The sequence below is a fragment of the Manihot esculenta genome, chromosome 18 (genome assembly GCF_001659605.2).
Source record: "Manihot esculenta cultivar AM560-2 chromosome 18, M.esculenta_v8, whole genome shotgun sequence".
Classification (NCBI taxonomy): Eukaryota; Viridiplantae; Streptophyta; class Magnoliopsida; order Malpighiales; family Euphorbiaceae; genus Manihot; species Manihot esculenta.
This window is the reverse complement of record NC_035178.2, coordinates 31,437,292-31,449,624: the sequence shown is the minus strand read 5'-3', so window position 1 is coordinate 31,449,624 and position 12,333 is coordinate 31,437,292. Positions and strand designations below refer to the sequence as shown.

The following is a 12,333-nucleotide window of genomic DNA, read 5'->3' as shown; positions in this document are numbered from 1 at the left end:
AATTTATCACTTGAGTGACGAAAAAATTATGCTTTCAATATTAATTAAATAAAGTATTTTTAAAATAGATATCATTAACCTCCTCTTATTACATATTATAAAAGGTATTTCATACTTTTATTTTGATATGTTTAAAATTTTTAATTGCTATCGATCTTTATTAATTATAAAAAATACATTGAAACTTTAACATAAATTTCTATATATCTGGTTCAATTTTCATTAATTAATATATTAGAAATTAAAATAATTATAATTAAAAAATATATATTTTTCAATATTGAATTTATTAAAGCTTATCGTATAAAATTTTTTATTTTTAATTTTGCATTGGTAATATAAGAAAATTTATTTTCTACATAATATTGCACTTTTTAATATAAAATTTTTAATAATTAATTATATCTAATAAATTAAACTTTAATAAATACAATGTTGTACTCATAAAAAAATAGGATGAACTATAAAATAATAACAAAGTTATTAAATAAAATATTTATTTAAGAAAAAAAGATAATTTTATTAATAACTCATTTTTAATTTATTTTTTCACATAAAAATAGAAAATGAAGATATTTATTTTTTTTTATTTTGTTAAACTTGAATCTATTGTACCATATTATTATTGTGACTTTTTTAAAATAAAATTAAAGTTTAATAATTTTTTTAAAATAAATTAAAAAAATAAAAAAAAAGAAGAAATTCAAAGGCAAACACCTATGAGTGAAAATTACCCATAATAAATTATATGTATGATAGAAATAGTGAAAATCAAGATCCATATTATTATGTAAAGAAATAGGATTACAGAAATGGAAACTGATTACGTTGTATCAACTAAGTCTAAAGCCCATATGCAAATGGCTTTTGACTAAGCATTTTTTGAAGATATCTCGCTCAGATCTCTACCACTACCTCCTCAGAGAATGCGTCCACCAAGACATACTGCAGAATTACATTGGCTTTGACAACAATAATCAATTGTGGTATCACACCAGTCCCATTTACTACAACATTGTTCAGCTGAAGTAGGGAGCAAAAGGAAAGTAAACAAAAAAGAATCTATAAAAGTGAAAACTCTCATATCTCTATATATATGATTTAATATAATTCTAAATGATGAAGTGAAGACTTTTGTAATTACAAATTGGTATACAAACATTATCTAATAATGTTTAATATTTTATAAGTTGATAAAATGACTAATTATTGAAGCGAAAATTTTTATATAGTTATAAGGAATTATATTCGTATTATTAAAAATTTTTATAATTTTTATAATTTTTTATAATATTATAAAATATATACTTTATATTTAATTAGATGTGTATCATTTTTAATTAATAAATTTCAAGACTAAATTTTAACCACTAATGTCAAATGTATTTTTTTTTAAATATTTTTTAACAATTTCATTTGTGTTAATAATTTTTTGAATTGTAATAACGTAATTTAGGAATACATAAGATTAAAAATTTTAAATTATTTAAACTTTAAAATTAATGTAAGTAATATTTTTTACTTAATATGAATAAGAATGTATATATATATATATATATATATATATAACATAATAATATTTATAAAAATTAAATAATTCTTATCCGTAGTTGTTTAATATTAAGATTTATTTTATTTACATCAATCAAGTTTAATTTTATTTTATATGAAATCATTTTAATTTGCTCTTTGCAAATATTCATATTACCAACTATTTTGTCCATTTTCTCTCTTCATTTTACCAACTTTATGTTTAATTAATTGATAATTATTTACTAATATAATTATTTTAGCTTTAAAATACTTTTATTATTAAATTTTACGATCAATTATAATATATTTGCTATTTAATGATAATTTGAATATAAATTTGAAATTGAAAAACATTCTCTGAGTAAACTAAAAGTTTAAGAATTTATACTAAAATTATTATTATTATTATTTTTTTTTTTTGAAAATGAGAGAAATATCATTAACTTAAAGCGATCAAAGAAACTATATGAGGAGGAGGGACATGAACCCAAACTCCTTGACCTGACTCAGAATGAGCCGATGTTGCTAGAATATGAGCGACATCATTTGCAGACCTGTGAATAAAACCACATATTGCTTCTTCATAACTGGATAGAAGCAATTTACAATCTTGAACCAAAAGACCAAAAGGTGATAAATCATCTAACGAAGCATTATTAATGGATACAATAAGAACCTGAGCATCCGTTTCGAAAAGAACTCGATCCCATCCGCACTCTTTAATTCAGCTCAACGCCTCTCGAAAAGCCATTGTCTCAGCACACTTAACCTTCATCTGACTGTAAAAACAACCTACTTTAGCCGCCATAAATCTACCATTAGCATCTCGGACTACACAACCAAAACCTAGTGAACTTCGTTGTGAGTTAAAGAGGCGTCAATATTAACCTTAATCCAACCCTGCGGTGGAGGAGACCAGACAGTCAAAGCCTACACAACATTGGTGCAGCTAGTAGAATCAGAATAGTCCCCCCTCCATTGCTGCAAAAAATTCAGTACTATGAAGAACACACCACTCGCAGTTTGACCCTGAGCTTTCCAAACAACATTATTTCTGTTATGCCACAAAGCCCAACATATCATTAGAATAAGGGAAGCATTCTCCGCAAAAGCAGTAAGGAAGGCTAAAGAAAACCACTCCCTAAGAGAGGCAGCGGAGAATGCAGGCCAACCCAAAGGCGAACTCAACCAGCAACTGCGGGCTAAAGGACATTGAACAAGAATATGCAAGATAGTCTCAGGAGCCTCATGACATAACGGACACATCGAATCAACCGGAACTCTCCTGGACTGAAGCAAAGAGAGGCAAGGAACAACATTAACTAAAGTACGCCAGCAAAAATTAAGCACTTTAAGAGGCACCTTCGTCTTCCAAAATTGACTCCATATCTCACTACCTTCCCTATGTCGAAATCCAACAACCAGAAATCTGTTAGCACTCTTGACAAAATAGTGACCCTTGGACGCAAACTTCCAACACCACACATCAGGGCGCAAAGAAAGACTTAGAGGGATGTTCAAAATACAACTCCTATCTCTGTCATTGAACAACTGAGCTATTAAACTCTCATTCTATCTATGGCCGATCATAAGATCTGCTACAACAGAAAGAGTACAGTTCGGAGAAGGGGGTGTAGAAGCCAATGAGTCGGGTGCCTCTTTCAACCAAGGGTGAGACCAAATAGAAACTGATCTGCCATTCCCAATTCTCCAATAAGCACCAGCTTCAACCAAACTCCGAGTCGCCCATATACTACGCCACAAAAAGCTAGGATTGTGACCCAAAGAAGCTTTAAAAAAAGACGTTGTTGGAAAATAACGAGCCTTAAGAACGCAGGCCACTAAAGAATGAGGCCTTGTAATAATGTTCCAACCCTGCTTACTAAGCATGGCTAAGTTAAACTCATGGAGCGATTTAAACCCTAATCCGCCGTCCAGTTTGTGCTTCGTCATTCTATGCCAACCCAGCCAGTGAATACCACGATTTTGATCAGCACCCTTACTCCACCAATACCGGGTCATCATACGCTGCAAATCAACACATAAAGTCCGAGGCAGTAAAAATAAACTCATAAAATAGTTTGGCAAAGCTTGGAGGACTGTTTTCAAGAGGACCTCTTTACCTGCTTGGGACAGCGCACAATGCTTCCATGAATTCAGCCGCTTCCACAAACGATCCTTAACAAAACTGAACACTTCCCTCTTGTTACTACCAACATGAGAAGGGAGTCCCAAATAATTACCCAAATCTGGTTTCTCTTGAAGCACTAAACAGATAGAATCATGAAGAGCCACATGAGTATACTTGCTGAAAGAAATAGATGATTTTTGAAAGTTAACCAATTGTCCAGATGCGTTCTCATAGATGCAAAGAATACGCTTGAGTTTCAATGCCTCTTGAACATTTGCTCTGAAGAAAATCAAGCTATCGTCTGCGAAAAAAAGGTGGGAGATCTGCGGGCCACCCCGTGATATCCTGAACCCATGAAGACTGCCACGGTTTATACTGTCTTACAGAAGGCGAAATAGCCCCTCAGCACAAAGAATGAATAAATCAGGCGACAAGGGATCTCCTTGCCTCAGTCCCCTCATCTGTAAGATAGGGCCAATTTCCCTGCCATCATGCAGAATCTAATAACAAACAGTGGAGATACAAGAAAACACCAAAGCAACCCATTGCTGTGCAAACCCCATACGGATGAGCATGTCACGAATGAAATCCCACTCCAGTCTATCATAGGCTTTGTTGATGTCCATTTTAAGGGCCCCAAATAACTCTTTCTTTCGATGAAACATATTAAATCCATGCATAGCCTCAAAAGCTAAGATTATATTGTCCTGAATGCTGCGCCCAGAAATAAAAGCGCTCTGGCTTTCCAAGACAATAGACGGCAAGATGGACTTAAGCCGGTTAACTATCATCTTAGTCATGATCTTATAAACCACGTTACAGAGGGCAATAGTACGCAAATCACTCATTCGCTCAGGGACACCCTTCTTAGGTATTAAAACTAAAGCAGTCTCATTCAATTTCGAGGGGAGAGACCCTGAATGAAAGCAATCAATACAAAAATGAGACACATCCCCACCAATAATATCCCAATAATGCTGGAAAAAACCAGGATTGAAACCATCTAACCCAGGAGATTTATCAATTTTCATAGAAAAAGCTGCAGATTTTACCTCGTCACAACTGTAAGGAGCTAAAAGAGATGCATTCTGATCATGTGACACCAATAGCGGAACACACTGCAAAACTGGTTCAGAATTACAATCATGAGAAGTAAAGAGAGATGTAAAATATCCAGACATCACCTCCTTCAGACCCGAATTCTTATCATGCCACACGTTCGAGTCATTCAGTAGTTTAACAGTTGTATTTTTCCGTTTCCGAGCAGAAGCAGCACTGTGGAAAAATCAAGTATTAGCATCACCCTCTTTAAACCAAAATTGCTTGGCACATTGCTTCCAGAAGATCTCACGGAGATTTAAAAGATGAAAGAAACGGGATTTGGCTCGTAAAAACTCATCCATATGCACCTGTAGACGAGAGCCGCGTAGACGGGCCATAATAGCAAGACTCTCGTCCATCTCGGCTTTATGCAGAAGTCTAAGATTCGTGCCCCGCGATTTCAAAGCAGTACAATAGGCCACAAGCTTACCTTCAACGTCCATATTTGGAGAGAGTTGCCAAATATCCGAAATTAGGGTCCGACAACCTGCCTCACGGCTGATCCACAAAGCATTTGACAGCAACAAGAATAGGTAAATGGTCCGAAGTAGAGAAACCCAACACTTCAGCAGTAGAATTAGAAAACCTGGTACACCACTGAACATTAGTAAAAACACAGTCCAACCTAGATTCCACCCAGCCATCACTATTTCTTCCATGCTCCAATGTAAAAGGATATCCCGTCATGGGGAATTCAATAAGACCAGAATCACAAAGTGCATCCCGAAAGCCATTGATCAAACGTGAAGGTTGAGGACGACCACCTTGCTTTTCAGAAGGTGATAGAATATCATTGAAATCACCTAGACACACCCATGGTGCTTCATGATGAGATGCCAGCATACGCAACCATTGCCAAGATAAATGACGAAATTTCCGATCAGCCTCGCCATAATAGCCTGTCAAGCGCCAATTACCAACCCCTTCAATAAAAACTTCGGTGTCATAAAGCCATACCCCCACTACGACCCAAGCAATCCACACTGAAGAAACCATCATAAACCAACAAGTCTTTTATTTCATTCACCTGAGCAGAACAACATAAAGTTTCAATTAAGAAAAGAAAATTTGGCCTCTTAACTCTAGCCATCTCTCTCAGGACCTGAACTGCTCGTGGGTTGCCAAGCCCACGACAGTTTCAACTAATACAACTCATTGCGATCGATGGGCCTGTCGCTACTCCGTTTTTTGACTGATTACTACAACCAACACTTAATCCCTGATCCATTGTGTGCTTCTCCCTATTGGAATTCTTGTTTTCAAGGCTCGTACGTCGTCTTTTAGGGTCGACAATAGTAACACCAGCTTCCAAACCCCTAGCAACCTCCTCCCAGCAGTAGGAAATGAATTCAAAGAGTCCTCACGAATCCCGTCCATATCACGATCATCATTGTCCACCGGATTTGGTGGCATAGTCTGCCTGCCAGTGACAAAATTATCAAAAATGATGCCCGTTGGACCTTGGCTGCTGTTTTGTCCCCCTCCTCCCTTCAACCACCTACTTCTATGGCTTTGAGGACGTCGATAGTTTGCACGTAATTCAGGACCAAACTTATGAACCACAGTAGCATTCCCAAGATTCAAAAGCTCACGACAAAATCTCTCTGTATGGTCAAAAAGTCCACAAATGAAATAGAAGGTGGAAGCCCTTTCATAAACAAAGGTTACATTAAACCATGCACCATCACTTTTCTGCATTCTCAATGACTTATGAATGGGTTTGGAGAGGTCGTGATAATAGCGGAGCCGAACATACGATTTTCGTGGTCCAAGAAAATTATAAGGATCGGACGCCAAGAACACTCCCAATTCATTACCTATGCGGGCCACCACCCTTTCAGAGAAGAAACCTAGTTGTAGACCATGCACCTGAATCCAGAACAGAACATGTGTAAGGGGGACCTCAGTTGGATGGGAGAAGCCCTCCAACTTTTCAAGAATAAGGAGATGATTGTTAAAAGCACACGGACGCATATCCAAAACCCGTTGCACATCAATAGCATGATAGAACTGAAACACATACAAATCACCCTCCTCTCTCCGAACAAAAACTTGCTCAAAAGGTTGCCATAGAGCAGCCAAAGTGTGTTCCATGGCGTTGAAATTTATAGGTCGATTAGTTAGAAAACGCCCCACCATACACAATGAGGGATCGTCATGGCCGACTACACCATCATCAACCCTGAAAACTAGGCCATCATCATCATTTGCCTCGCCGTCAACAGATAAACCTGCCATCTCCACTGACACCGCATCCTTGTCAGTTGCCATGAAGAAATTCTAAAGAAAATAACAAATCAAAGGAAACCTTGTCACAGAAGACAAGACGAACGCTCCTAAACAGGGAAGACTTTTCAACTTCTGACAATATTAATTAGTTAATTATTAATATATTTATTAGGTTTATATATATATATATATATATATATATATATATAACATTAAATAATTTAAACTCAATAATGGATTCAACCTAAAAATATATGAAAAAATATTCCTAAGAGTAAAGCATATAAGAAAGGTATATTTCTTGGTTCTTAGTCCAGTGTCTCTTTCTTTTTTCCTAACAACTGTTTCTCCCTTCTTTCTTCCTCCAACTCTTCTGTGTAACTTTTTTAGAGATGGACTTTCATCACAAACTTTCTAGATTTAGCTTGAATGTTGGAGGGTTTTCACCTCGAGCAGTCCAAAAAGAATCTTAAACATTTTCTTTTATTTTATATGTCCTATGCAAGTTTGAGATTTATGGGTTCTCATCATGATGAAACTATAACAAAAAACTTATTCATCGAAATAGTATTGTCTGTAGAAACAATACAGATTTTATTATCACTCAAGTTTTCAGATTCTAATTCATTAAAATCCACATGGCGAAACTATATCAAAAACCTTCATCATATATATTAATTAACTGATAATTATTTACTAATGCAATTATTTTAATTTTAAATTACTTTATTATTAAATTATAATACATTTGCTATTTAATGGTAATTTGTATTCAAATTTAGAATTAAAAAATATTTTCTTTTTATACACTAAAAATTTAAGAATTTATACTAAAATTAATGGATTAACAAATTTATTAGATTTATAAATATTGATACTACATAACAATCACCCAAAGTAAGCCATGAGCTATCACCATAAAATAGGTCCATGAGGCAAGAATCTGATAAATAAGTCATGCAGTTCCATCCGAAGAAAGGAAGACTCGGACATCTCAAACACTTGATTCATCATCAAGATTCGCCCTACTCTGGATGGGACAAGCCTCAGTACAAAGTTACCATTAAACAGCGACAATTCAGCGTATCCTTGATTACGCTTGTAATCGCGGGATCACCAACCTATTTGCTGGCAATATCCTTATCAAGCAGTCAGCCACATCATTATCGGATTATCAGAAAATGCTATATTTATCTTCACCTTCTTACAATATAAAAACAGAAGAATTACAAAGGCAAATGTACACTATTCTCTCACACAAAAGCTCTAAGCAATTCATTGCATTCACGCTTTTCTTCTGTATATTGACTTGAGTGTCGGAGTGGCTGCCGTGGGTACCCACCACCTCACGTTCTCTTCTTTACAGATCTAGCCAATCACAACGTAGCTCCCTTTCAGCCACGTCATCAGTCAAATCTCTAAACATCATTTAGTTGTTGCTGAAAAAATCCATTGAATCCTGATAGAGCATATTTTAGTCCATATTATCATGATCTTATTGATGTTTATTTACATTTTTTCTGCCTATTTTTGTGGTTTTAATCATGTTTTGCAGATATTAGGTGCAAAGGAACATTATGGAGAAAATACTATTAAAACTGCTAAAAACTGCCAAATATGGAAAGTGCCAAAGAATGAAAGCTTTTTGAAATTCAAATCTCCAAGATTCATATTCAAAATTTGAATTTCAAGATCCAGCTTATTAAGGAAGCCAAATCCAAAGATCACATGTTTCCCCTTTCATGCCTTGCACATTCAAAATTCAAATTGCAAAGGAGGCTCAACCTTCCTTATTAGTGCATGGGCGGTAAGGAGAGAGTGAATGCAAGTATTGGGCACCTTGGGCAGCAACTTGAAGACACTAGGGCAGCAAGCAAAGACCAAAGAGCCCATTCCTTGCAATTGAAGACAAGTCCCACGTTTTTCCCTCCACACATGTGCATAGATGGCACACCTTGGACCAAGGGTATTTTGGGCAGCCTCTAAAAGATGCATGGACAGCCAAGAAACCCTAGGCAGCCTCTCAAGACATATTTAAAGGCTTCAAGAAGACAAAGAGAGGCAGATTGCAACTTCCCCAATTCGGCCAAGCAAGGGCAGCCGGCGCACCTCCTCCATCTCCACCTTTGGTTCTTCATCTTTTGCTTTCCCCTTTTATTTTCTGTTTTGTTTCAGCCATGAGTGGCTGAAACCTTTTATTCTAGTTGAGAATTGGTTGAAACTAAGGTTGTTTAATGGATTGTCAGATTTGAACATAAACCTTTTGTCTTTGATTTGTTCAATATTCATACAATTGATGCTTTAAATCTATGATTGCTTTGTTGTTTTGATCAAATTGGCCACTTGATTATTGATTGCAAGGTAATTGATTGTTAGTTGGGATAATTTTTAGTCCGTAATTGCTGGAATTATTCTGACCTTAGAACACTTGGTGTAAAAACCAAAGAATTGTGTGATCTAGCAACATCTCATGCCTTTGAGTAGCTAGGATTGGATCTCTCTATTTCTTCATGCAATTGACAATTGTTTTGATGCCTAAGGCCCAAGGACGTTTCTTGGCAATTTGTTGATTAGTAATTGATTAGAGGACGTTCCCTAATTAATTTAATCATAAGGAGAGACATGGTGGTGAGAAGCGTTTTCCACCTCCATAACTAATCTATTGAATCAATCAAGAGAACAAAAGTTTCAATGATCAATCCAAACAACCAAAGTGGATCCATCTCTTCAACTAGACCTTTCTCATATTGATTTCTCTTTATTTTAATTACTTGCTCATTTAATTGCTTTCAGTAGCTTAATCAAATCAATCTCAAAAACCACCCCCTTTTTACTTTTATTGCACTTTATTTTTGTTCCGCTTTCGGTTACTTGCTTTCAGTTGCGCTTCCAGTTAATTGTCTTGATCTTATTGAGGAAAATAGATAAGTTTACAATTCTCTATGGATTCGATTCTTTACCACTATCTGCAGTTGTAAAATTATTGATAACCGAAAAGGTTATTTTTGACTAGCTTCGACAACCGCGAGTCAAATCCTCTCTATTCATTTGGATTAAAATCGAACTTTTGTTCCTTTTCTCTTTGAAAAAGGAATCTCTCCTCTTTATCTCTTAAATGGCCAGAATTATACATGTCATTGCAGGAAGACCTGATAAGGGCAAAGAAAAAAATAAGTGTGTAGCAGAAGACATCCTGTCAGTTGTGCAGGAAACATGGGTCAAGCAGGAGATAAGGTTCGACCCTGCAGACAAAGTAATTAGATTCTTTCAAAATGACCCATTGGTCATTTAGATCCTCTTGAGCAGGAACGAATTAAGGCGAGTATTGGTGGATACAGGTAGCTCTGTTAATGTTTTCATCTTAAATATTTTTAACAAGTTAGGCTTAGATAAGAATAACCTTGTTAGAGTTTCCTATCCGTTATTAGAATTAGGAGATAAAATCGTGGCAGTGCTGGGCACCATCAACCTCCCTCTAGCGCTGGGTGACGAAACATATAGGCAAGAGCTGTATGTAGAGTTTGGTGGTAGATATCCCATTTGCATACAATGTTATACTCGGTCACCCAGTCCTAAAGTGCAACGGTATTATTATTAATATGGGTGCTATGTGTCTTAAGCTACCAGCTCTAGGGGGAAGAGCTGTGGTTTGAGGAAATTTGAGGTTGGCCAAAAAAAGTCACGGACAACCAGCAAAAAGTCTCGAAACCATGCTTATCAACTTGCTGGAAAAGCCAGAATATCATTTAAAGCTCGAGCTAGAAGACCCAGTAGAAGAACATTCAGAAGATATTCCAAGAGACTTTGACGTATTGGACAAGGCAAGTATGAAGTTGAACCTTGAGAAGTGTACCTTCGGGGTAAAAGCTGGGAAGTTTCTAGGGTACATAATCTCAGAAAGAGGCATAGAGGCAAATCATGCGAAGATTAGTGCAATTAAAACATGGAAGCACTCAAAACCATTAATGAAGTATAGAGGTTGAATGGGCAAGTCATTGCCCTAAGTCATTTCATATCATGATCGGCTAGAAAATGTCTCCCGTTCTTCAAAGCCTTAAAAGGCAAGAGTAAGTTTGAATGGGGGAAAAGTGTACAGAGGCATTTGGAAGTCTAAAAACCTTTTTACCATCTTCTTTGTTGCCAAGCCCACCTATTGAAGGCGAAGGTTTGTTTCTGTACTTGTCTATGATACAAGAAATAGTTTGCTCGATACTCATTAGTGAAAATAATGGAGAAGAAAGCCTAGTATATTATGCCAACCAAGTTTTGAAAGGGGCAGAGCTAAATTACCCTCCTTTCGAAAAGTTGGCGTTTACAGTTCTAATGTCAGCCACAAAGCTACGACCATACTTCAAGTCACACACCATAAAAGTCATAACAGATTACCCTCTACAGAAAGTTCTAAAGGCCAGAGTTGTCAGTACCATTATCCACCTGGGCAGTAATATTGTCAAGCTAAGATATCAGGTATGTTCCAAGAAAGGCAATGAAAGCCCAGGTGCTAGCGATTTTGTTGTAGAAATGACTCCTCTGTTAGAACCTTCGAAGTCCCCTAAATCAACCACAGAGGAGTGGAAAGTTTAGGCAGATGGAGCTTGCGGGGCCAGGGGTTCTGTAATAAGGATCCTGTTGTAGTCTCAAACTGGAATAAAGTTTCGATATGCAGCAAAGCTCGCCTTCAATGCCACCAACAATGTAGCTGAGTACTAGGCCGTAATAATGGCCCTAAGAATCATTAAAGAATCGGGTATACAAAAATCCATTGTTTTTAGTGACTCAATTAGTTGTTAATCAGTGTCAGGGAAAATTCAAAATATGAGAATTGAATCTTTTCAAGTATGAGGAAAAGGTTCAGTCCCAAATGGAGAGGATCAAAGACGGGCAGGGCAGCTACAAACTTTGCCAGGTGGCCAGAGGCAACAATGAAGAGGTGGATCTTCTAGCCAAGATGGCAATGATGAATGAACAATACTTGAACCAACCATTTCAATTTGAGGAATTGCACCCTCTAGCAATGGAAGTGGAAGAGTCCTTTCCCATAGAGGAGGGGAAATCATGGATGATGCCCGTATATAAATTTTTGACACAAGATGATCTTCCAGCTGATGAGTTATCAGCCAAACAAGTAATAAGGAAGTCTTCTAAATATGCACTAATTGATGGTTAGTTGTACAGGAGGTCCTTGACACAGCCATAGCTACAGTGTGTTATAGAGGAGGAAGGCCAGGATCCATAAAGGTGATTGTGAGAGCCATGAAAGAGCTTGGACAATCACCCAAAAAGTATTCAAATAAGGGTACTACTGGCTGATGATAATGTAGGATGTGAAGTAACTTGTC

General features: G+C 36.3%; 1 protein-coding gene across 1 annotated transcript; it reads right to left on the bottom strand.

Annotated features, from left to right (window-relative positions):
• Positions 1-897: 897 nt before the first annotated feature.
• LOC122722466 lies at positions 898-3,020 on the bottom strand. The gene is made up of 5 exons (XM_043953170.1): positions 2,931-3,020; positions 2,533-2,823; positions 2,389-2,463; positions 2,021-2,209; positions 898-1,023 (listed from the first exon to the last, which is right to left on the bottom strand). Exons 1-5 carry the CDS (start codon positions 3,018-3,020, stop codon positions 898-900), a joined length of 771 nt encoding a protein of 256 aa, XP_043809105.1.
• Positions 3,021-12,333: the final 9,313 nt, after the last annotated feature.